Below are 23,941 nucleotides of genomic sequence, written 5' to 3'. Positions count from 1 at the left end.
ATTGTTCCAGCCATAATAGTGTTCTGTGTACTATTTCTAGTGAATATCCCCATAAAATCTGATGAAACTGCCACTTTAAAAGGTAAAGGCAGTTTCTGGAGGGGATGGGGAAAGATTTTAATTATGAATCTTAAGCAATACATCCACTCCCATGCTTGTTAGGCACATGTTGCTTTATCTCTCATGCCCCACAGTCCAGCTTTTTCATCTGAACATTTTAACAGAAAACACCAAATAAATGCTTATAGGCGGCTAGGCGACTGTAACAGTTCTGTGGGAACAGCAAGGCCTTTATGAATCGTTTTCCAAAGTGGAAAGTTTCAAGAACTAAAGCTCAGTTCAACTGGGCACGGTAACAGTTCTTATGATCACATTAAACCAGGCAGACCTTCCTTTCACCCACAAAACATGGTGACAAGCTCTTTTCAAATCTTCAGTAATAGGCTCAGAACAGGCAGTGTTAGTTCATACAGCCCTCCACACTTACACTTGCTAAAGGCTGGGATTAATTTACATTTTTGCAAAGGATTCATTGTAGGCCCTATAAAAAGATACTGATCATTTTTATCTAACTTTGGTTTCTCTATGTACATTTGTTTCTACCATTAGAATGTACAGAAAGAACTTTACAAGCTGCTGCTTCCTTCTCGCTGCAGAACATAAGCTGGACTGCTGCAGCTAGCTAAGTAATTTAGTTCCACCTGATTACTAAAAGCCCCTGTGCCAGACCATCTTACAGGTGCCACTGTGTCGGGTAGAGTGGTTTGTACTATGGTATTTCTTACCTCTTCTTATTGCTAAGGACTGGTGGAAAAAAAAATTCCATATCAGACATTAAACAAAACATGCCTATTCCAATTATTGCATTTAAAGAGGTTTGCGTTTCATATTGGTCTTCACGTTCTACTTCCCTGTGTTTTTTTTCCTCAATAAAGACACCAAGTTCTGTCCTTAAAATAACAAGATGTAAAAAAAAGAGGTGCCAAATAAAGTTCTCAATTAGCCAGTCCTTTTGGTATCGATGTTTAAAAAGGTAGAACAGTTCAAGATGGTATGAAGTATAACTTGGCTCCCATATTAAAAAAATGCTATAGTTTGTTGCTTCACTGTCCACTAAGAAAAGCCAAATGTCCTTTGGTACATCTGTTGGCATAATGTCCTTTTTCGCCACACTGTGGGAGAAGATAATTATGTTAAAACCCAAAACTATAACACATTTAGTTAAAAGCTTTAAATGGGAACTATCTGGTTACCAGTGACAAAAGAAAATTTCTGTTTTTTAGCTTAGTAGCCAGAATCCTAATGTGAAGCACTGCATGAATAAGTGAAATCTATCATTTCACAATTTTCTGTCTGGCTGTTACATGCTAGGCCTGCAGATGAACACAGACCAAGCAGGCAAACAACAGTATGTATTAGTTATGCAGTGTTAGATTTACACTGCAAAAACCTAATAGGACTGTTGGCAATTAATCTTAGTATGAAATCTCATAATTTAAAAATAGCATACTCAGAATGGCACAGGATGGGTTTTGCATTAAGAAACATATGACAAACTAGTCAGTCAGAAAAACATTTCTCCCTCTAAGGTTAAAAGGAACCAACAAAAACAACTAGACTCATTGAAATCAGTGGGACTCTTAAGACCAACTGAGGCTGCACTATTTCAGTGTGCTGGCATTGATTAAATTTGGATGCATCCCAACAACTGCATATATGTAGACAAGTTTATTCATTAAAATAATGGTCTTTGGCTTTTGCAGCTGAATCTGGCTTTATAATCAGTAGCTCTCTTATTCAGAAAGCCCTAAAATCTCACCCCCCAAAAAATAATTTCCTGAATTCTGCCCAAACCAGTTAAGATGCAGCTAGCTGAAAGAATAAACTATGAAAATGTTTGTGGCATCACTTGTCAATATTCCAGCCCCAGAAAGCATCTGGCATGCAGGGTTCCCTACAGACAACATGCAACCTTCAGCTTACCTTATAACAGGTCACCTGCTCTAAGGGCCGAGGCCCTCTGTTTCCTATGCTGTTGTTTTGAGATTGCATAACTCCAATTACTTGTGGAGTCCTCTGCTGGCTGGGAGAGGAGTTCTGACTTGTTAACTGGATGAGGGATGAAGACCTTTGTAATGGTGTGTTGTTATTTTGCTGAGAGGGGAGGAAAAAATAACAGATTACGTAACTACTGAACAGTTCAGACAGTCAAGCACAATGCAAGTTTTAAAAACTTTCAATAGGAGCATTCTCTTAAGCCCCATCCACCAACAGTTACCATGCCCTATAATGCAACAATAAACAATGTATCCTGATACATGTATCCTTGCTGTACACCATTCTCATATTGAGGAGTCCATGATTCCCTGATGCAGCTTGTACAACAAATAATGAATGTCTCAGAAGCATCTGCATCTGGCAACCAGACCCACCCACAATTCAAAATAACTAGACGAAAGGGAAACCGTCTAATAAACAGTGAAATGCAGAGTGTTCCTTTCCGTGCCGATGACATCACAAGATGCTCAATATTCAATTATTTAAACCACCTCATCTTTTAATGAAAATTAAATGCAAAGCTTATAAACTGTGCAACACTGCCTTAGCTTTTAGAAAAATGTCTCACACTTTTACAGAAGCAGCTGTGAAGTTACGTACCTTTTGCTGTGGTTGTGTTAGTGGAGGCAATGGTGGTTGCTCGGTGGTTCCCATAGGAAGTTCAAATCTAGGGCTGAATTTGGAAAATGCATGCATAAGGAAACCTACAAGGGCTGAAGGAGCTCTGAGTTACTGATTAGAACATTCTTAACTCAGATCTATTTGTGGTTAACTCAAGAGACAATGCTTGTATACCTGCTTTGAGAAACTGAAAGTAATTCCTTTCCATATTATATTTTGCACTCCAGATACAGAAGCCAGAGAAATAAGAAAGTTATAGTACAAAAACAGGCCAAGTCCATAATTTTAAAGGGTTTGTGAGACGGTTCTTCCCAAGCCCAACAGATGGGAAGTAGAAGGACTACCAGACATCTCTTGAGTAGGTTTACCATCATGGAAGGCCTTGACCAGCACAAGTAAGAGTGCACTATGCCCCATTCTTAGATTGGTTAGATCCATTGCCTTCAAAGTACCATGAATCACCAGATCTCTCCTATAGGACAGCTGACTCTCAGCACTTGTTCTTAGATGTTAAGCTCTCACACATTTTGTTACTTATAAAGTACAACTCCATCTGCTGGGAAGCTGTTATCAGCCATACTTTATTTTATTTATTTATTTATTGCATTTATATGCCGCTCATCTAGACATAGTCTACTCATAGTCTACTTAACAAAATCAACCAGGCTGACATGTAAGGAAATTTTCCTATAAAAATGGACCTCGTGCTTTCTGACTACTGTCTTGTGAAATTTGAAGAAAGCAAAAAAACCTGTCTTCCCCAATCCTTTGATAAGGCAAGCCTAATTATATGAGGAACAAGCACACATAAATACTCACTCAAGTCTAGTTACACTGTGTCACAAGCAAACTTGAAGGCACAGAGCAGGAGATGCTTAGAAAGCAAATACTTGGAAATAACTTGTGGAAATGAGCCATGGCCCATGCTGCTATGAGTGGGGACTCTAACTCAAAGCCACTGTTCCTTTCCCTTTTTAGTGCAATACCAGCCAGAGCCTGAACAAAGAGAAGGAAGCTTCCTTAGCCAGGGACACGAACACCAGCAGTAGGCCAAATACAATTTTGCATTATTTTCCACAGTATGCTGTCAGCATACAACATAGAGGGCTCACCCATTTTAACACTGTGGTCCAGTTTGGGAAACAAGGCCCATCTGAACTGAACACAGAAGTCACAATACAACGCAAAAGCAGCAGTGGTACCAGCTGACATGTGGCTTCAACCTAAGAGATCTCTTGGATAAATCTGGAGGAAAGCACGCCAATTCAGGTTATGCCATTTGTGAATGGGCTTGGGGCAATGTGGCTAGAAATGCATATAGGTCAGTCAGTGTGTGGGACAACAGGTACATTGCATCACAGCAAATGAGGAGATTAATACAGGAGAAACAATCCTGGAGCATACTCACTGCATGAATTTGCAAGCAGGCCCCTCTGGACAAAAGCCTACCAGATAATTTACACAAATAACCCGCCGGGTATGTCTGTGTCTGCAGAGGGGACCTGGAACACAGAATGTTATTGTCAACTCTCTTTAAAGCAAATAAAGAAAATGTGCAAAGTAAACGAGTCTGGCCTACCACTACACCCTGCAGAAATAAAGGCCATCCAGCATTCTTTCAAATAGCCCAGACTGAACATTTTCAGTCACTTTCCCACAATCTGATATATTACACTTTGCTTCAGTAATACAGATAAACTTTCAAACAGCCAAGCCTGACAGAAGGCATCGGTCTGTCACACTGGAAAATGCTGCAAATTTGCCTTGCTATTACAAGATGCATATATGCTGTGACCGAATACAGATATGGGGGAAAGAACACAAAACAGCAACAGCAATGTTTCAAATACGTACCATGTTTACAAAAACCTCGGTCATACCAAGGGCAATCTTTGATCTTAGATTCTGGGTCAATGTGCAAGAACGGGCACTCCTTGTTGCTGCATTCCCCTGCAGGAGACAAGAAGATAGGTCACTAGACCAAGGAGAAGCAGGAAAACCCTGCTGATCAGTTATCAGGAACAAAAGGCCTTTCCAGAACAACTGTACTAACCAGAAATAATTCAGATACATTTCCTTCATAGCAAAACATGCTGCCTTCCTTTCCAATCCACTTGAAGACAGAAAGGAACCTCGGCTGCCAAGACAATGGAGTTGAAGTGCGCTAGAAATGCTAGCATTACTGAGTGAATGTTCTGCACAGTTCACATAGCAGTAGTGAAGTCACGCAGATGCAACAAATCTTACCATATTTTGAGTAGAAGTAACACTCTGGCATCTTGGTCATGTCATATTCATGCAAAAATTCACACTGGTCACCCTTCTTGCACAGGCCTCGTAGCCAGTGTTTACAAACCACTGTCTTTTCGCCACTGATATGTCGGAAAGGACACATTCCTCCTATGGTGCAGGAAAATAAATAGGAAAAACACTCTTTAACGTACATCCCACTAACTGAACAATAAGAGGCATCGTTTGAGTTATGCAGAGAAATCCTCCTCAGACATCTTTATGTTAGAATGGTGCTTGACTTTAAACCCTTAATGTATTCAGTGAAATATTCAGCTCACAATCATCTGCATATCTGTTTGCTCATACTTTATGTGCCATGAACACAGTACAAAATCTCTTGCTTATAGGCCCTTATAGGAAGAGCAAGAGCTGCAATAATGCCAGGACCATGAATAGAAGTTTGCAAGCCAGCTCCTTAAAATTCATAGCAGATGTTCGGAAATCATAAGCTATCAAATTATACATTTTATTCTGCTACTTCAATTTCCAAAGGAACATTTGAAAATCAGAAGAGCAAGGTGAGCAGGCTTCTTCCAGCTCAAGAATTCACTTCCTTACTTCTTCATACCAAGGACTTCTGCAGCCTGAAGACAAGAGAACCAAGCTATTTCTGGGGCTCTCTGGTTACTTAGCACTGCATCATCTTCTATCTATTTCCTTAATGAAGTTCCTACTTACAAGCTCCTCTGGAAAAGGACCTGACTATGTTTCACTGCAAAGCACTAAACCAAAGCTAATGTACTGATTACATACAGAATTTGAAATTCAGAAGTGGAAGGATCAAGGGTTGCCCCCCCAGCCCAGTACATTTGCAGTTGTTTCTTACCTTTCCCACAGGCTGCCTTTAAGAAAAAATCACAGACAGCAGCACCTGATTCTGTGAAGAAAGAAATATATTAAAAATACTCCAGATATCCTTCACACACAACACCATTTTCAACCATCTGCACTGAAAATGCTTTGACTGCTTACATGAATGGCTGGCGCAAAATGCACACCAGCATCTTTACCAGCTATGTGACAAGCACAAATGCAGGAAATCCTAACATTGCCCTCTCTCCAGCTACCACCCTTTAGAACAGCCAGTTCAAACCTGCAGGTACGCAGAATTTAAATTACTAGTCTCCAGAAGGCAGTACTGCACTAGATGGATTTGTATTCAGATCAAGCTGGGGTCCCCTTATATTAGGTAAAAAGTCAATCCCAGATTGCTTTCTTCTGTCAAGTTCATGGCAGACTTACTGTTCCTCTTCAGCAAGTGAGAAAGCTATCCTACATCTGCTTCCTCAGACTCTAAGCCTCTTCAAGTTCGATGTGTCTTTACATCATTTATCTTTTTATTTGATTTATATTCCTGCATTGAGCAAGAGATTGGGCTTGATGTCCTTATCAACCTCTTCCAACTTTATTATTCTATGCTTCTGTAATGACATCACATCTTACTCCCAAGAACGTCACTCAAAACTTACATACTAATTGCATCCTCTTATTCTGCTTTATAGAATTTTTTCTGATAGCAATGTCTGTGTTATTTGTGTCTATATCTCTACTTCTACACTTGCAAGAGTGGCAAAAAAACTTTAATTTGTATTTCACCAAAATATTTATGCTTCCACCTTCTTCCAAGAACGCAGAAGCAAAAATATTTTCCTAAATACTCTGACATTTATATACATTTATATAAGTACAAATATTCTCAAAAAGATCTCAAAAAACCTAGAGTGAAGTGCTTAGTTCTTATGTGTTTAATTTTTTGTAAAAAAATTAGCTGTTACTTAAAACATCAAACAGCATTTTTGATAAGTCTTTCATACATCCCCAAAAACGCAGTCACTCACAGCATTTATTAGTGTGATTACTGGTGGCTTGGTGTAATTAATGTAAGAGAGGAAAAATATGGGGTGTGTGGAAAAGTCCCCAAGGTGTGAAAAAAAAGGCAGAATCCCAGCATTTCACTCCATGTTTTTTCATTCTACTGATCATTTAGCCAGAAACACTGACACACGTGTATGCATATACAAACACATATCGACAAGGGCTGGACTCCATGTTCCCTAGCAGCCCTTCCAGCTCTACAGTTCTAAGGTGATGATGATGATAAAGACTATGTTAAGGAAGCCCTGCTGTCTTCGTGTATTCCTCCCCTCCACACACACCCCGGTCCCTGCTCTTTTTTTTTTCTTCTTCTTCTTCTTCTCTCTCAAGTTGCCCCCTTTGGCTTGGCTGTAGACCCCGCTGTTTTATTTATATTCCTCGCTGAGTGAAAGGGGGGGCGCCCCGTGAGGAGGCGGGAGAAGGAGAGGGAGCCCTAACGTGAGGCGGCCGGGCTCGGTCCAGAGGAAGGCACCCCCAGCCTCCTCGGGAGGCGCGAAGGAAGCGGGGGTGGTGGTGATGATGATGATGGGTGCGGGGGGAGAATGAGTGTGTGGGGGAATCCCGTCTCCTCCTGCCCCGCCACGTACTGTCCATGCCCGGGAAGGGCAGCGGCTGGGCCCCGAGCTGCTGCTCCACCGCGATCTCCAGCTCGAACTTGATGTGCTCCACGCTGGCGATGAGCTCCTGCATGATGGCGGCCCCGGGAGAAGGCCCCGGAGGTGAGGGGGGGGAAAAAAAGGCCTGGCCTTCTCTCTCTCTCTCTCCCTTCTTCTCCGCCTCAGTCCAGGCGGGAAGAAACCTGAGGGGGGAAAACGGGCGAAACTCCACAAGTCGACCAAAGGCTTCTGAGGGGAATAAGAAAGGGAGGAGGAGGGGGGGGGGAGAGGCGCGCGCACGACCCTCTCCTCCAATCAGAAGCCAGCCGTCTTCGCGAAGGACGCTGGGAGTTGTGTCGGGTTTTTTTTTTTTCTTTCCCCTTTCACTTCTGACGTCGCAACCAGGGTCGGCGTGTACCTCGTCCCAGCCAATGAGACGAGGCCTGGCCGAGAAAGAGCCCGCCTCTTTGGAAGGGCAGACGAACGTCCGTCTTATACGTAGAGGGGAACGGACCAATGGAGGGTGAGGATGAGAGGTCGGGCAAGCCCTCCGGGGCGATAACACGAGGGTAGGGCGGGGTGAAGGAGAGATTAATGGGTGGGGCTAGGCAGGCCGAGGGGCGGGGAAACGGCCAGAGAGGCCGCCCACGTGAGTGCGCCGGACGAATGAGAAGCCCCGCCTTCTTGTGGGCGGAGACTTGGAGGCTCAAGAGGAAAGGGAGGTTGAAGGGAGCGTGGAAAGAAGGTGGGTGTTGATGGGGGGGGGTCGGTGTGTAACGTCGTTACTCCACAGCGTTACAAATCCCAAGAGTCCCCCCAGCGAAGATTCTGGGGGGGGGATTCTGGGCGTTGTAGTTCCAAGAAAGTAACTTTCCCAAGCTGAGTTGAGGTTGAGTGATTGCTTGTGGTGTCAGGATCTGGGAGAAGGACCCAAACCGAGGTCCTTGAACTTCAGGTCCCATCATCCTGCTTTACAGGCTGTGCTGGTCTGGGGGGCTGATAGGAGCTGTAGTCCAGGCATATATACCCAGTTTCCCCGAAAATAAGCCCTAAACTGAAAATAAGTCCCAGTATGATTTTTTCAGGATGCTAGAAATATAGAAGCCCTACCCAAAAAATAAGCCCCAGCTAAGTCAAACCCCGCCCTCCACCCTTGTGCAGCACCCAGAAGATGATGACAGGACTGTATTTGAATGAATGCAGATTGTTGTATCTGGGGAAAAATTCCCCTGAAAATAAGCCCTAATGCGTTGTGGGTTTGTGGGGTTTTTTGGACCAAAAATAAATACTGTATAAGACCCTGTCTTATTTTCAGGGAAACACGGTAGAAGGCCTTAGACATCTGCATTATAAGGTGTTCGCTCCACACCCGGCTGACGAACCCAACTCCTCATTCCATCGACCCGCTCCTTTACCAAAGCCCGGCCTCTTTACTTGCCTGGTCTTCGAATAAATAGCTTTAGAACAGCAGAGCTGGAAGGGTCCCCCTGGATCATCCAGTCCAGTCCCCTGTCAAGGAGCCCCAGGGGGGAATCAAACTCCCAACCACTGCCTGGCAGCCAGAGACTTAAACCGCTGAGCTATCAGCCTTCCTTGTTTAAGATTTACATTATATTGGGCAAAAAAGGCCCCCTCACACCCCTGCAATCCTGAGATAATTTACATTTTCATGTGTCCATTCAAAGCCAAGGTTTTTTGTTTTTTGAAAGGCTTCAAGAAACAATTACTTTGGTGTGTGTTTGTTTTTCCCCATGTACTGTCTGTCTTGCAGTGATGGGGTTTCCCCCTTTAAGGTGATCTTAGTTGTGACACTTTATTATTTCCCTGCACCAGGTTCGACACTCTAGGATTGCTGTTGTTTTCTGGGGGGAGAATCCAAGTTGTTTTAAAAAATCAAACCCATAATCTTCTGGATTTGTGTTTCAGGCCACCTCGTCTGATGAGAAAGGAAAGGAAAGCCGTAACATGATGGCGATACAGCTCCTGTCCCGTCGCTTCTCTGCAGGTGTTCTCACACAGGGCGTTCCTTTCCACCTTTGGATGTGTTTGGCCCCCAGGGTGGGGGCTGCGCCAAAGGAACACTTGGGTTGGGCCAGAAACCCACACCATCTGCTCAGATATCTGGGCCCAAGGACTCTTAGCTCGTCCCCTGTAGTCTACAGCAAAGATCCGAAAGAGATTCAGCCAACGGACCCCCGGGAGCTTGCTGGGGAAGAGGAAGATGATGAAGAGGAACCCTTTGGAACATTGACTAAAAAATTCTCTTCTAGGCATTTTTTTCATAAAGCCACCCCAGAACAACGAAACTTTCAACTCCGATCCCAAACAGAGGAGGACGAGGAGGAAGAATGGGAAGGAAAACGTAGACAAGGCCCGAGGAACACTCCATATTGGTATTTTTTGCAGTGCAAGGCATTGATCAAGCAAGATAAGGTCATTTTCTCACCCTTTTTCCCCAGGAGGGAGGGGAGGACCAGACGCGTTGGCCTGTTGCAGCAAGAACTGTGAAGAGTCAGTCCTACAGCTCCTCAAAGTTTGACAGATTTTATTTGTGAACACAAAATAAAAAATAAAAGGTCAAAACAAGACAAAAATGGGGTGGCACCCTAAAGATTACATTTTATATTTTTTTAAACGTCAGCTTTCATGGCCAAGCCCACCTTGGGTTCTTTTTAAGGAGAGAAGTGAGATAAAAGTATTTTTAAATAAAATAAACTACATAAATAATAATCAGTTCATCAGAGTTCAGTTGGTACAACCTTCATTAGGTATAACCTTTGGTATAACTACTTCAGCAGCAACAGTTGACACACCAAATGAAATGGGTTAAGAATCCTAGCATTGCAGAACTGGGTGGGGATCTATGGATCATTGTGCTAATGCAAAAAATCCAGAACTGTGGTATTGCTGACCCATGGGTCTTTTTAAAAGCTGCTAGCAAAGTTCGCCATTTCTGGAAGCAGCCCGGTTACTGACCAAACAGCTCTTGCTGTCAGGAAGCGAAAAGGACAGCCGTGTAAATCTAAAAACAGATTAGCCTGTAAAATATATTTTTTTTTAAGTTACTACCTCCTCATAGCTGCGTTCTCTTCTCCATAGCTGGCAGAAGCCCTGGAACTGTTTGAGGTGCAGATGCTGAAGGAGGAGCGTCTTAAGCCTGAAGAATCAAACTATACGGTCCTTATTGGAGGATGCGGCCGGGTCGGTTACCTGAAGAAGGCGTTCAGGCTCTATAACGATGTAAATATTCAGGATGAAATGTCTTCGGACAAGGGGGACAACTGCCACGGGGGAGGGGGGATTGGCTTTAATTGCTAAGGATCACTGATTACAGTGGTGCCCCACATAGCGACAATAATCCGTTCCGGATAAATCATTGCTATCCGGAATCATCGCTATACGGGGCAAAAAACCCCATAGGAATGCATTAAACCCTGTTTAATGCGTTCCTATGGGGGAGGGAACTCACCGTTATGCGAAGATCCTCCATACGGCCGCCATTTTCGCCACCTCGGTAAGCGAGGAAACCGAGAAAAGTGACTTTACTGCCTTCCGGGTCCCAGAACTCCAGCTGCTCTGACTGCAAAAAAATTACTTTTGAAAGCTCTGTTGATTCCTTTGTATTTTATATTTCCGTATTAGTTATCCCATACCTGGTAATGGAGATTCTGCAAGAAAAGTTATATATATAAATAAGTGCTACATATGTATATTTTAAGACATATCCATTTTAATTTTACTGGGAGCAGATGAAAAAGCGAGGCTTAGCACCCACCGATGCCACGTACACGGCTTTGTTCAATGCCTGTGCGGAGTCGCCTTGGAAAGACTCAGGCTTAGAAATGGCCCTGAAGTTACGACAGCAGCTTCTGAGCAAAAGTGTCGACTTGAATCCGGTCACCTACCACGCTCTCTTGAAAACGTGCGCCCTCTGTTCGGATCTCCGGATGTGCTTCGAAATACTGAAGGTAAAAAAGAAGGGTCCAGCGTTTGGATTGGGTTCCTCTGTTTCCTCCAACGTGCTTTTGTGCTTTACTTTTGGGCACAGGCCGAGGGGGGGCGTGACCCTCCAAAAGGCGTTGCAGCTGCTCTTCCCACCCTCCCCACATCATTGACTGCGCTTGTCAAGGCTGGTTGCCCAAGATTTCCTGGAGAGCCGCAACGGGCTCCCCCTTGTATAGCGGAGAGATTGCGTCTCTCCGTCTACGTGATGAAGTAAACAAGGAGTGTGGGTAGATTTCCACACAATCAGGCCCAGGAAGAAGTTCCCAGGCATCCAATAGGATGATTTTGGAGGCAATGCCAGAAAGTGGGGATGATGGGGCACTGATGATTGTCCTGCGATGTTTTCCTCTGAATTAACTCCCATGTCAGGAAGGTGTGGCTGCCCTAGAGGAACACATTTTTCCATAAGACTTAACATTCTTTAATGGCTTATATCAGTTTTAACATACGCACCTTTTATATGAGTCATTATATACAAACTACTGCTTTTATACTCTTAAGCAGGTTCTTATGTGGACAACATGTGGGCACCAGGAAATGCACATCTTCAAGGCCACCCCGGATCTTGGTGGTTGTGGTCGTTTTGCATTTTGTGGTGGTTTCAGTTTTGCTTTATATTTATTTATTTTTGCTCCAAATCCTGATTTGAGCTTTGTAGATCTCTGGGTGGCAGCAGGTGTTATAGTACAAGTGAGTTAAGTAGATGTTTGATACGATCCATTTTTCCCAAAAAGCTCCAACTCAAGATGTGTCTGTCCAGGAGCTTGCCGTTATCCCTTTTTTTTTTTTTAATGGCCAAAGGTAGACAATTCTGACCCTCATTCTCAGGGCTGGCGGTCTCTAATCTCTTTCTGAGGTTGTCTACCCCAGTGCTTCTCAACCTTGGGTCCCTGGGGGATCTTGGACAACAACCCCCAGAAATCCTGGCCAGCACAGCTAGGGGTGAAGGCTTCTGGGAGTTTTAGTTCAGAAATACCTGGGGTCCCAATGTTGGGAACCGTTGGTCTGGCTATACCATATTCCCCAATGAATAACTGTCCAGATATAGTTTCTGCTAGTGGGGTGCCTTTGTTATCAGCAGGCCCCCATTCAGCTGATGCTGGTGTCTAAAGAGACTCTCCAGGGGGAACCTAATAACAGGACCAGATTTTCCTTTCTGGAATCCTAGAAGCAGATGTTGCCTATGTCTTTTTTGAAGGTAGACTGGTTGCTTGATATTCATGATTGAAGGCACAAGGAAGTCTGCAGCTCCTCAAAGACGACTTCCATAAAAAGTACATGAGAGCCTAAAACGGCGACATTTCACCTCCATTCATAACTTAGAAGTCTCTTTCCTGGAGTTCTTATGATCTCTAGAACATTAGCTGGTTTAGATGGCAAAGGAGGCCAGTGCTTTGTTTAACCCGTCCACCGCAGAATGATTACAAAACGTTTTCCTCCTGTTTAGGAAATTGTCGGGAAAGGCCATCGGCTCACTACGGAGACATTCAACTTCCTGCTCATGGGTTGCATAAAAGACAAAGAGAATGGGTTCAGATACGCGTTGCAGGTCTGTTTACCACCTTCCTCCTTTACTATCATGCAGATCAATAAAAGATGACAGCGTTTCTCTTGCATTGGGTTGTAACTCAGCACTTCTTACCCTTGATTCCGCTGGCTTTCTCTGTTCGTAGAGCTCTTCCATCTCTTTGTGAGTTTTAGACCTGCAAAGCCATGTGCTTCTAGAGAATGATGTGAGGGTGGGAGGCTATGTCACTAGTCCTAGATTTTAAATCTTTGGGAGAGTTCAAGGAGGAGATACATAGCCCTTGAGATAATCACCATTAAGTCTGTTGCAGTTACTCAGCCTGGTTTTCTCTAGCTATTGATTCTTAAGCCACAGTGTGTATTTTAGTATCAGCAGCACTAAATCTCTGTATGAGACCCACTGGGCGGTAGGGATAGAATGAATTGCTGTCCTAGTGGCAATCAGCCTCGCTATTTGGGAATGCAGCTGACCTACCTCCCAGACAGAAATCTCATGCTGCCGAAATAGTTGTAATAAACTTCACTGAGATGCAATCTTCATCTCGGCTGCTCTCACTCAAAAAGTCAGTGGAGGAGGAGACTGAAATCTTCCAGTGGCTTTGGGGAAGTCATTCTAAGCAACAAGCCATGTTGGACGGAACAAGAATAAGATTCACCAACAAACAAGCGATGCGGGGGGAGGAATTCAGACTGATTCCGTCCGAGAGCTGAATCGTAATTTCAAAGAAATTATTTGGCCCTCTAGTTGGTAGTACCAGAGTCAAACATGCTGATGTGTGTTGATTGCCAGTGTTGTAGGCAAAGCATTTCCAACTCTTGCAATGCAGGAGGAGACTTCAGGAAAAGATGGAGAATCACTGAAAGATTGTATCTTCAGCCCTAAGCCATGAAGTTCCCCACCCCCACCATAAAGCAAAGTGTGCTGCTTATATAGTGCCCCATAGCGCTTAAAGCACTCTCTGGGTAGTTCACAATTTAATTATGCAGGCTGCACTTTGTGCCCTCCACCCCTACTCCCAGCAAGGTGGGTGCCCCGTTTTTCGACCTCGGAAGGATGGAAGGCTGATTGAACCCTGAGCTTGCTACCTGAGCCCATAGAGATCAAACTCGGGTTGTGAGTGGAGTCTTGGCTGCACTACTTCAGTTTAACCACTGCCCCATGAGGCTCCTGAGAGATCTGTCCATCAGTCTGTTCCCGATGAGTAAAACAGAACTGTATTAATCATCTAGGCTTCAGATTGTATAACCCGCATCCTACCCTGCTTCCTCAAACAGGTCTGGCAGCAGATGGTGAAGCTGAATCTAAAACCCGACAGTTACACCTACAACCTCATGCTCCACGCGGCCAGGAGCTGCAGCCTCGGCGACCCCCAGGCGGCTTCTGACTTGCTGCTGAGCGCTTACAATGAACGCCCCGCCACCCCAAAGCTGAGGGCCGGTGATCGAAAGGGACGGAAGGACAAGGGCCAGAAAGAGAAAGACACCAGGGCTGGAGTTCAGGTGGACGTGGACGTCTTAGAAAAGCGTTTGTTTCCAGTATATTCCAGAAAAACGGAGGAAGAAAGCCAGGCTTTGAGCGAGGCTCGTTCAGAGACGAGTCGTCTCCCCAGTTCACCAGATTCTGTTGTTGCCAAGGACCTGGTGGTCCCCGATAAAAGCCATGTCTTTCCGGTTCCTTCAGAAGGGGCCTTGGCCTGTTTTCCAGAGGCCACGCAGAGTTTTCCCAACTTGCTGGAAGTGTACACCCCCAATAAAAACGTGGTTTCTTTAGGGACTGTAGCCACAGCCTCTGACAGGCTCGCTCTGATGGGCAACATGGAAGGTTTCCTAAAGAACATGAAGGACAACGAGGTGCCACCAAATATAAAGACGTTCACTCTGCTGGCCGAGGTGGTGGCGCCCAGCAGCCCTTCAGAATCTTCCTTACTGACCGTCATGGAGGAAAACGGCGTGAAAGCGGACATCACTTTTTTAAATACCTTGATAAGGAAAAAAAGCAAGCAAGCAGATCTGGAGGGAGCGAAGGTGAGATCCATAACGACACTGTTGTGGGTGGGTCACAATTCTGTGGCTGGCGTACTGTGCAGCATTTCCAAAGTTCACGTTAGAAGCTCTGCTTTCGTTATTCCTCTCCTTTCAGCTCGTACAGTTACATATCCTTGAAGAAACGTGAATTAAGTCTCTGGGCAAACCTGCAGAATTAGCTTCATAGAATAATAGAATCATGGTGTTGGAAGCCTATAAAGACATTGAGTCCAATTCCCTACCCAAGGCAGGAATCCAAATCAAAACAGATCTGAGAGGTGGTTGTCCAACTCTCTTGAAAGCCTCCAGTGTTGGAGCACTCACCTCCTCTTGCAGTCTTTGATTTCATTGTTGTACTGCTCTCACAGTTAAGAAGTTTTTCTTGCTATTCAACTGAAATCTGGCTTCCTCTAACTTGAGCCCAGTATTATGTGTCCTGCACTCCAGCATGACTGAGAACAAATCTTGCCCCTCCTCTCTATAGCTATCTTTCAAGTACAGTGGTGCATCGCAAGACGAATTTAATTCGTTCCACGGTTAATGTTGTCTTGTGAAAAATTCATCTTGCGAAATGTGTTTTCCCATAGGAATGCATTGAAATCTAATTAATGTGTTCCTGTGGGCAAAAAAAAGTCAGAACAAAGTCAAATTTGGTTTACAAAGGGTTTATTAAGTGCTCTTTAAAGCCATACATATTGTACAGATGATTTTAAAAAATTCAATCAAAAAACTTTAACTTTTTAAACATCATAGAAAAACATTTATAGATCAGCAAACATGAGGCAGGAACAAAAAACGGAAAACATTCTTCTTGTGAAGCACGGCCATAGGAACATTCGTCTTGCGAGTCATCAACCCCATTGCCAAAACCATTTGTCTTGTGAGTTTTTTTGTCCTGCGACGCATTTGTCTTGCAAGGCACCACTGTATTTGAAAGGTGCTATCCTTTCTCCCATCAGTCTTTTCTCGAAGCTAAACATGCCCAGTTCTTTCAATCTTTCCTCCTAGGGCTTGGTCTCCAGTCCCTTGATCATCCTTGTTGTCCTCCTCTGAACTTGTTCCAGGGCGGTATACAAGTCTAATAATATAAATAGAGGGGAACTAGTACCTTGCAGGATTTGAAGACTATACCTCTGTTAATGTAGTCTAAAATAACACTTGTCTTTTCTGTAGCCACATTGCACCGTTGACTCATACGTATTCAGCTTTTGATCCACAGCAATTCCAAGATCCTTCTCACTCGTAGAAATACTGACCCAAGTTCCCCCCATCTTGTAACTGTGCATTTTGTTTTTCTCTCTCTACATGTAGAACTTTGCACCTCTCCCTGTTAAATTTCATTCCGTTGATTGATAAAAATGGCACAAGATTCATCTCCTTTCCGTCTTAAACCCAGAAGGAATATGGTGCTCTTAATATCCTTTTGTATATTATAGAACCTGCTACCTGAACTTCTGAAGAGAGGACTTTCCCCCAATTTACGGACGTTTTGTAACTTAGCAATAGCCTGCCGCAAAAAGAACGATGGACTTCAGTTGCTCGCCGACATGAAGGTATGGAAATTTCGGTTTTGGTTTTAATGTCAACATGTTCTGGAAGCTTTCTTGACATAGATTATCTCCTTATGAGCAAACCAGCTCCTTCCGCTGTGAGCTGCAATGCATTGGTTTAGCCTGGACAGTTTATACACTGAACTGGCTTTTGAGTGGCAATTTGGAAAACAGGGGAGGTAGATATTTGCAGTAGCAGACATAAATCAGATGTGTAGACTCTCCGTTCCTGTTTTAAATAACAATTCAAGAAAGGAAAGTGGATTGCAATGAGAAAGATAGGTGGAATACAAGAAAAGCAAGGTGTGGAAAAGACCGTTTTGAAGTTAATCCAATAATTTTCAGCGCAACAAGAGAAGGTCCTACATTCGGTTCAGGATCGCAATAGGCAGCTGTCCCGCGAGCCCATCCTAGCATGATTGCTTCGGCATACTAATCCATGACTTAAATTAGCTCTTTTTCCCCCTCCCAGATGTGTGCCCAGATTCCCGCAGGTCCCTATGTCAGTTCTTTAGATTTGCCTTTGTCTTATCCTTCTGGGCTGTGTTTTTCAGCTATCTGGACTGAAACCCAACGTGCACATCTACGGTACCCTCGTAAACGCAGCCGTGAAGAGGCTAAATTACAGCTACCTGATAGAGATCCTAAAAGATATGCGAAACAACCAGGTTCCACCAAACGAAGTGGTCCTGAATCAACTAGAGTTTGCCGCCCAGTATCCTCCCAATTATGATAGGGTAAGGTATTCTCTGCTTCGTATAACAAGAATGACTGGACTGCTCAGTGGTTTAAGTCTCCGGCTGCAAAGCCAGAGGTTGGGGGTTCGATTCCCCACCAGGCCTCCTTGATGGTCTGGACTCCATAATCCAGAGGGTCCTTTTCAGCAATGCCCTTCTAAGACAAATGATAAGAATTTGAGATTTTACCTACAGCGCTTTGCTAATGCCACCTCCCTATAGAGACAGCAAGAACCAAAGTAAGCATGTGGCATTCAGAAAACCCAACACGTTAGATACCAAGAGTCTTGTTGACACGTTATAACAGCTTTTTCTGTCAAGAATCTACAAAGTGGGGTTTGACAACAGCTGGCTTTTTGAACCACAGACTTTTAAAGTCTCACTAATTCCAGAGGTAGAGAGTTAAATATGAGACTACACCTTCTTTCTGTAAAATCTGTATGATAAGTGGCAGCAACCTTTTCCGTCTCCTCCATATTTAAGATGCAACAGATTAGACAGCTGACAATACATCTGGGAAAGGCTCTCTAATTCCTTGTACTCTTCTCTTCCTTTCGTATTGTACAAGTGTCCTGTTAACTGTGTGCATTTTTTCACTTGCAGTACAAAGAGAAAGATTATTACCTGGAGAAAATCAATGGTTTTCGAAACTATTATTTCCAGTGGCTGAAACACATGGCAGCAGAAGAAACTCCGCACCCTTGGGCAAAATACAGAATTCCTAAGGACATGTCAAAGAAAGATAATGCCAAAGATGCGGGAAATGAGAGCAGCCAGTTGAGACAGTAGGAGAATAAAAAAGATGGATACTCCGCACTGATTACACCGTCATTTGTATTTCCTAGTTGTGTGTGTGTTTAGTCGTTTAGTCGTGTCCGACTCTTCGTGACCCCATGGACCAGAGCACGCCAGGCCCTCCTGTCTTCTACTGCCTCCCGGAGTTGAGTCAGGTTCATGTTGGTTGCTTCACAGACACTGTCCAGCCATCTCATCCTCGGTCGTCCCCTTCTCCTCTTGCCATCACACTTTCCCAACATCAGGGTCTTTTCCAGGGAGTCTTTTCTTCTCATTAGATGGCCAAAGTACTGGAGCCTCAGCTTCAGGATCTGTCCCTCCAGTGAGCACTCAGGGTTGATTTCCTTTAGAACTGATAGGTTTGTTCTCCTTGCAGTCCAGGGGATTCTCAAGAGCCTCCTCCAGCACCACAATTCAAAGGCATCAATTCTTCGGCGGTCTGCTTTCTTTATGGTCCAGCTCTCACTTCCATACATCACGACAGGAAAAACCATAGCTTTGACTATTCGGACTTTTGTTGGCAAGGTGATGTCTCTGGTTTTCAAGATGCTGTCAAGATTTGTCATCGCTCTCCTCCCAAGAAGAAGGCGTCTTTTAATTTCAGGGCTGCTGTCTCCATCTGCAGTGATCATGGAGCCCAGGAAGATAAAATTTGACACTGCCTCCATATCTTCCCCTTCTATTTCCCAGGAGGTGATGGGACCAGTGGCCATGATCTTAGTTTTTTTGATGTTGAGTTTCAGACCGTTTTTTGCACTCTCCTCTTTCACTCTCATTACAAGGTTCTTTAATTCCTCCTCACTTTCTGCCATCAGAGTGGTATCATCTGCATATCGGAGGTTGTTGATATTTCTTCCGGCAATCTTAATTCCGGCTTCGGTTTCTTCCAGTCCAGCCTTCCGCATGATGTATTCTGCATATAAGTTAAATAAGCTGGGGGACAATATACAGCCTTGCCGTACTCCTTTCCCAATTTTGAACCACTCAGTTGTTCCATGACCAGTTCTAACTGTTGCTTCCTGTCCCACATATAGGTTTCTCAGGAGATGGATAAGGTGGTCAGGCACTCCCATTTCTTTAAGAACTTGCCATAGTTTGCTGTGGTCCACACAGTCAAAGGCTTTCGCATAGTCAATGAAGCAGAAGTAGATATTTTTCTGGAACTCTCTGGCTTTCTCCATAATCCAGTGCAAGTTAGCAATTTGGTCTCGAGTTCCTCTGCCTTTTCGGAATCCAGCTTGTACTTCTGGGAGTTCTCGGTCCACATACTGCTGAAGCCTACCTTGCAGGATTTTGAGCATAACCTTGCTAGCGTGTGAAATGAGTGCAATTGTACGGTAGTTGGAGCATTCTTTGGCACTGCCTTTCTTTGGGATTGGGATGTAGACTGATCTTTTCCAATCCTCTGGCCACTGTTGAGTTTTCCATTTCCTAGTTAACCACTGTCAAGTTTAGCACTAATGCCCCAAATGTGTTCATAACTCATGGGAAGGACCCTGTCGGCTGCCCCATGAGGCATCTGGAGGGCCTATTAAAAGTCTCAGCATTGTGGTAAATGTAGGACGTGGTTTTCTAGGGTGAGGGGCATTACAAAGCAGCAGTTCCATAAGCTGGTGGTTGGACCAGTGAGCAATCTACATTAATACTTGAAGCTGTGCTTCAAAGGCAATTGAAGCAACTGTTGGTTCTGCTTTCTTGTGTCCTCTATGCAGTGAATTACCCAGCTTTTTCAGCTCATCAGCTACTTAAGGTGATGATGACCAGTCCAGCAATATTTACGTCCCATGATAATCTGTTACGTCCTCCCTTTGCAGGTACCCAGATTTTTCAAGGTATTATCTACGAGGGAATAAAATCTTTTTTAAAAATGATCTGAAAGGCTCAGAACAGTGCCCCTTCATCGGCTGAAGTAGGCAAGACTTTATTTGAAAATAAAATGGTTAGACAGGACGTTACTACGCACGACTGCATTTACAATTCAATATTTCTGCATTGTGAGGTGTGAAGGAGATCCGCTCATGGCAGGATTGTTATGAAAGAGAAGTCACAGCTCCCTTGAATAGTCTCTGATGCCACATGAGCCATTTAGGAATTTCTCAGAAGGGTAGTGTTGCTTGAAGAAAGTTCTTCATCCAGAGCATCCTCGGCAACCACAGTGAGTGCACTCAATTATTCTCCCCTGTGAAATGAAGCCAGCATGTTAGTCTGAAGAGGTCTGAGGTGCCCAGTAAAACACTACAACCAAGATAAGAAGTCTTGCTGGTTTGGGGTGGGGGTGAAGACCCTTGTCATTAGAGACTTGTCTTCTGCTGGCCTATTGTACTGGGAGCCGGCTGGATAGCTCAGTGGTTTAGATAGCTGGCTGTGAAGCCAGAAGTTGGGAGTTTGATTGCCCACTCTGCCTCCTGGGAGAATAGCCAGCCTGGGTAGCCTGGGCAAGCTGCACAGTCCCAGGATGACACCAGAAGAAGGGACGGGAAAACCAGTTCTGAATATTCTCTGCTTGGAAAAGCCTGAAAAGGGTCAGAATTGACTTGACAGCACATTGTTATTGTTGTAGAAGAAACATGTTTTAAGAAATTGTCAGGGGACCCTGTTGAAAGCAAGGGCAGTCTTTTATCAGCTGTATTGCTCTGAAGATATTCTTACCAAATAAGATATTCTTTGAAAAACCTAGAAACAAGATACGACATCCTACAAGCCAACACTGTTCTTTTAATTTCCTTACACTTGACATTTTCCAATGTCACATGGCTAGAAAACTGCAAGAGTAAAAGATGACGTCTTTCAAAAGGGCCAACTTACCACTTCCAGCTTGCTCTTGGGCACCCGGCAAATGCAGTTGGTTCCAAAGTTAGTATCTCGAGTCTGGATGCAGCGCAAACAGCAGAGGTTTTCATACCCTTGTTTCTTCCACTTTGCAATTAAGTTTTTGTCTGCATAGCCTTCTTTGATGCAGTAATCGTACAACTCTGTGCAGAAAAGACATGAGATGGTATGCTTATTGACAGCAGAGAGGGTTGGCAGTGTCACTCCTTACTACCACTCAGAACTGAAATCATGGGTACTCATTTCACTTTCTTTCACAGAAACAGATGTATACACTTTTTCCAACCCTAACAAGAATCCTTTCGCTAAGAAGACCACTATCTTACCTCTGCTAATGGCTTTCCTCTTATAGAAAAGATCAAAAATGTAGCGTGTTTTCTGATGATGTATTCTGAAGATGGGCCAGAGAGACTCCACCTTCCTCTTCCCTTCATGAGGTTCAGTCTCAGCTGAATTGGAAAAAAAAAGTGAGGGGAGAAATGTTATCTTCATAGCTCAGTTGTTATCTCTGTTATAATCATTGCATCTGCATTCTACCTCTTGTTATTCCATCATGCTTTATGCAAGGGAGAAACCTAATTTGAGTAAAAGGAAACCTAAATTGAGTAAAAGGATGCAAGAGTTTATTTAGTCTTTTAAGTCTCACATCAGTATATTCTTGCAGGCTGAACAAAGAATGTTTTCAGCCATCACATTTGCCTTGCAACGGTAGCCTTATTTATGTGCTAAACGAAATTATTAATCTTAACCCATCAACCGAGGGAGGAGGCAATGCTTGCTCCCTTTATCCTCACTCTTGTCACACACAGAAAGCTAAACATGGAGAAACTTGGCTTCTTTCTGTGCGGGTTCACAGAATCAGAAATCCTTTAAAAACATATGGAGCTTCTGAACATATGGAGATAATTTGCACATGCAGTTTACTCTTCAGATTAAACTACACAGCTGAGATTTAAAATTTTGCTCACAGATTATGACAGACCCTTTTACTGATTGCATACGCCTCCCCAGAACAAACACGAGGGAAGCCTTACCTAAGCAGATGTCAGAACAGCCAGCCAGAAATGGGTGGTAAAACTCACAAGCAGAACATGATCAGAACAGTAACCAACTCCTAAGGGATTTGAGCAGCAGCTATTCAAAGGTTTACTAACTCTGACAGATGGCTCTCATTCATGATGACCAGTGACTTATAATATTAACCTTTGTAAATTACCCTCGGTACACGCATTGGCTCATCTAGACTAGTATGATGACCTGCAGCAACTTTCCAGAGTCTGAGACAGAAGTTTTCCATCCATAATACACTTTTATTGGAAATGTCAGACTGAACTTGCAACCTGTACTCAATGTGTTCTACTGTCATATAATAGCCTCATCCCACACTGAAATAACCAGTAAGACAGGGTTTAAATTCCTATTCCCCTACTGTTACATTACATAATTAATTATAAAACCTAACCCTAAGTGAACACTGCTCTGCTATTTACCCTCTCTCATTTTTTGATCCAGCTCATCTAAAGTTGGTTCAATCAACTCCCAACCATCTGGAGGAGGTTTTCTGCTCCTCTTTACTTTGGGCATCGTCTTGGGAAAGAAAGGGAGATCTGAAAAACAAACAAAATTAGGTCAGTAGTCAGTTATGGGCTGACACACACTAAGAATACTGTTTAACCCTTTGGGGGGGGAAAGATAGCTCAATTTGCAATAATTGGCATGACCCACATTTTTAAGCTGGGTGTGTCAGCAATCCAAATGTCCATAGGACTTACACTGAAGAAGAGTGGTGGTGATGTACATTATCATTACCAAAATTGCACACAAACCAAAGATGTACACAGAGTCTCCTTTTAGTGCAGATAAGGGTATCATGAAATGGGTGGCAAAATGATTTGTTGAAGAAGAGAACAAAAATAACATCTCTTATTGGCGTGGGAAAAGCAACAAGCTAAACCAACCTTTAAATCACACATTTATTAGCACTGCAAGGGCACCAACCTACACCCCACGGATCTTATCTGAATATATCAAGATAAAGACCTCCAAGCAGGTGCAAGTTGGGGTCCATCAACCTCTGGACAGCAAGTTACTGGTTACCTGCCTCAGTTGTATATTTACTATTGGAGCAAGTGGCACAGATAGCTGCTTCATTAGGTGCCTCTGGATTCTTTTTATCTTGACATTTTCATTTGAATTCTATCTTATTTCATTTCATGATTTGTTTGCTGTTGATTTTAGCTTCTTAGCCGCCCAGAGTAATGCCCTGCACTAATGGGGCAGTCTATAAAAGAAACTGTTGGATAGCCCAGTGGTTTAGGTCTCTGGCGGTTGGGAGTTCGATTTCCCCCGCTGCGCTTCCCTTACCAGGGGCTGGACGTGAGGATCCATTGGGTCCCATCCAGCTCTGCAGTTCTCAGATTATTATTAAATAAAAATCATGAACAAAATCCTCCCTCTGTATCCCCAAGAGGTTGGCTGTATGCAGTTTAAAGGTTGGCTGCTTCTAGAGAGCCGGTGCTTTGTCCCCTGAAGGGCCCAAAATCAGGCAGAGGAGACCCTTCCCGCCCTCACCTCGTACACTCCGTGGAGGAATCTCTTCCTATCCCGCAATTAGGAAAGAAAAAAAGGCGGGGGAAAGGACTACCACGGATCCCTGATCAAACTATTTAGCGCCCAGCCTTAACAAAGGGTTGCCTTTCGCCCTCCTCTCGAGAAATCCCCCCAGTTCCCCCAGTAAGGAAAGACTCTGACCTGCTGGGAGACGCTTGTTGTTAACCCTCCCAGCTCTCTTCCGCCTCTTCGCAGCCTCCCGTCGCCTCCCGATGACCTCACCGACACCAGGCAGGCCCTTCTTCCCTCGCGCGTCGCTCCCAAGGGCCCTTCATTCGGCACCTCTGTCTTCGCCGCTGCCTGTCACAAACGGACGGCTTACCCGGTGTCCAAGGAGGGCTAGAAATCCCCGAGAAGTGCCCCAAGGGACACACAAGCGAACGCACACTCCTCCTGCCTACTCAGTTAGGGAAAAAAATAC

General features: G+C 44.0%; 3 protein-coding genes across 3 annotated transcripts; 1 reads left to right on the top strand and 2 right to left on the bottom strand.

The window, feature by feature from the left end:
- Positions 1-155: 155 nt before the first annotated feature.
- On the bottom strand, positions 156-7,676 carry CPSF4 (cleavage and polyadenylation specific factor 4). The gene is made up of 8 exons (XM_020808705.3): positions 7,434-7,676; positions 5,798-5,848; positions 4,927-5,079; positions 4,534-4,629; positions 4,088-4,181; positions 2,659-2,731; positions 1,984-2,154; positions 156-1,172 (listed from the first exon to the last, which is right to left on the bottom strand). The coding sequence occupies exons 1-8, from the start codon at positions 7,534-7,536 to the stop codon at positions 1,104-1,106; spliced, it is 810 nt and encodes a 269-aa protein (XP_020664364.1). The 5' UTR covers positions 7,537-7,676; the 3' UTR covers positions 156-1,103.
- A 385-nt stretch (positions 7,677-8,061) lies between these two features.
- On the top strand, positions 8,062-18,098 carry PTCD1 (pentatricopeptide repeat domain 1). The gene is made up of 9 exons (XM_020808704.3): positions 8,062-8,187; positions 9,369-9,875; positions 10,542-10,682; positions 11,192-11,410; positions 12,895-12,996; positions 14,250-14,999; positions 16,436-16,552; positions 17,104-17,286; positions 17,890-18,098. Exons 2-9 carry the CDS (start codon positions 9,408-9,410, stop codon positions 18,073-18,075), a joined length of 2,166 nt encoding a protein of 721 aa, XP_020664363.3. The 5' UTR covers positions 8,062-8,187; positions 9,369-9,407; the 3' UTR covers positions 18,076-18,098.
- A 1,864-nt stretch (positions 18,099-19,962) lies between these two features.
- Positions 19,963-23,788, bottom strand: BUD31 (BUD31 spliceosome associated protein). Its single transcript, XM_020808706.3, has 5 exons — positions 23,662-23,788; positions 22,401-22,517; positions 21,237-21,359; positions 20,887-21,053; positions 19,963-20,260 (listed from the first exon to the last, which is right to left on the bottom strand). Exons 2-5 carry the CDS (start codon positions 22,492-22,494, stop codon positions 20,210-20,212), a joined length of 435 nt encoding a protein of 144 aa, XP_020664365.1. The 5' UTR covers positions 22,495-22,517; positions 23,662-23,788; the 3' UTR covers positions 19,963-20,209.
- Between the last annotated feature and the right edge of the window lie 153 nt (positions 23,789-23,941).

The sequence above is a fragment of the Pogona vitticeps genome, chromosome 13 (assembly GCF_051106095.1).
Source record: "Pogona vitticeps strain Pit_001003342236 chromosome 13, PviZW2.1, whole genome shotgun sequence".
NCBI lineage: Eukaryota > Metazoa > Chordata > Lepidosauria > Squamata > Agamidae > Pogona > Pogona vitticeps.
The sequence above is the reverse complement of the archived record's forward strand: the minus strand, read 5'-3'. Positions and strand labels throughout refer to the sequence as shown.

Bases quoted from the DNA above. Each gene is read 5' to 3' on its own strand.
- CPSF4 (XM_020808705.3), bottom strand. From the start codon at position 7,536: ATGCAGGAGCTCATCGCCAGCGTGGAGCACATCAAGTTCGAGCTGGAG. The intron at 4,630-4,926 runs GTAAGATTTGTT...TGTCTCCTGCAG, and splicing joins TTACTTCTACTCAAAATATG to GGGAATGCAGCAACAAGGAG. The intron at 2,155-2,658 runs GTACGTAACTTC...CTCCCCTCTCAG, and splicing joins TAACACAACCACAGCAAAAG to CAAAATAACAACACACCATT.
- PTCD1 (XM_020808704.3), top strand. From the start codon at position 9,408: ATGATGGCGATACAGCTCCTGTCCCGTCGCTTCTCTGCAGGTGTTCTC. The intron at 12,997-14,249 runs GTCTGTTTACCA...TTCCTCAAACAG, and splicing joins GGTTCAGATACGCGTTGCAG to GTCTGGCAGCAGATGGTGAA. The intron at 17,287-17,889 runs GTAAGGTATTCT...TTTCACTTGCAG, and splicing joins ATCCTCCCAATTATGATAGG to TACAAAGAGAAAGATTATTA.
- BUD31 (XM_020808706.3), bottom strand. From the start codon at position 22,494: ATGCCCAAAGTAAAGAGGAGCAGAAAACCTCCTCCAGATGGTTGGGAG. The intron at 21,360-22,400 runs GTAAATAGCAGA...TTTCCAATTCAG, and splicing joins GGATCAAAAAATGAGAGAGG to CTGAGACTGAACCTCATGAA. The intron at 20,261-20,886 runs GTAAGTTGGCCC...TTCATTTCACAG, and splicing joins CCAAGAGCAAGCTGGAAGTG to GGGAGAATAATTGAGTGCAC.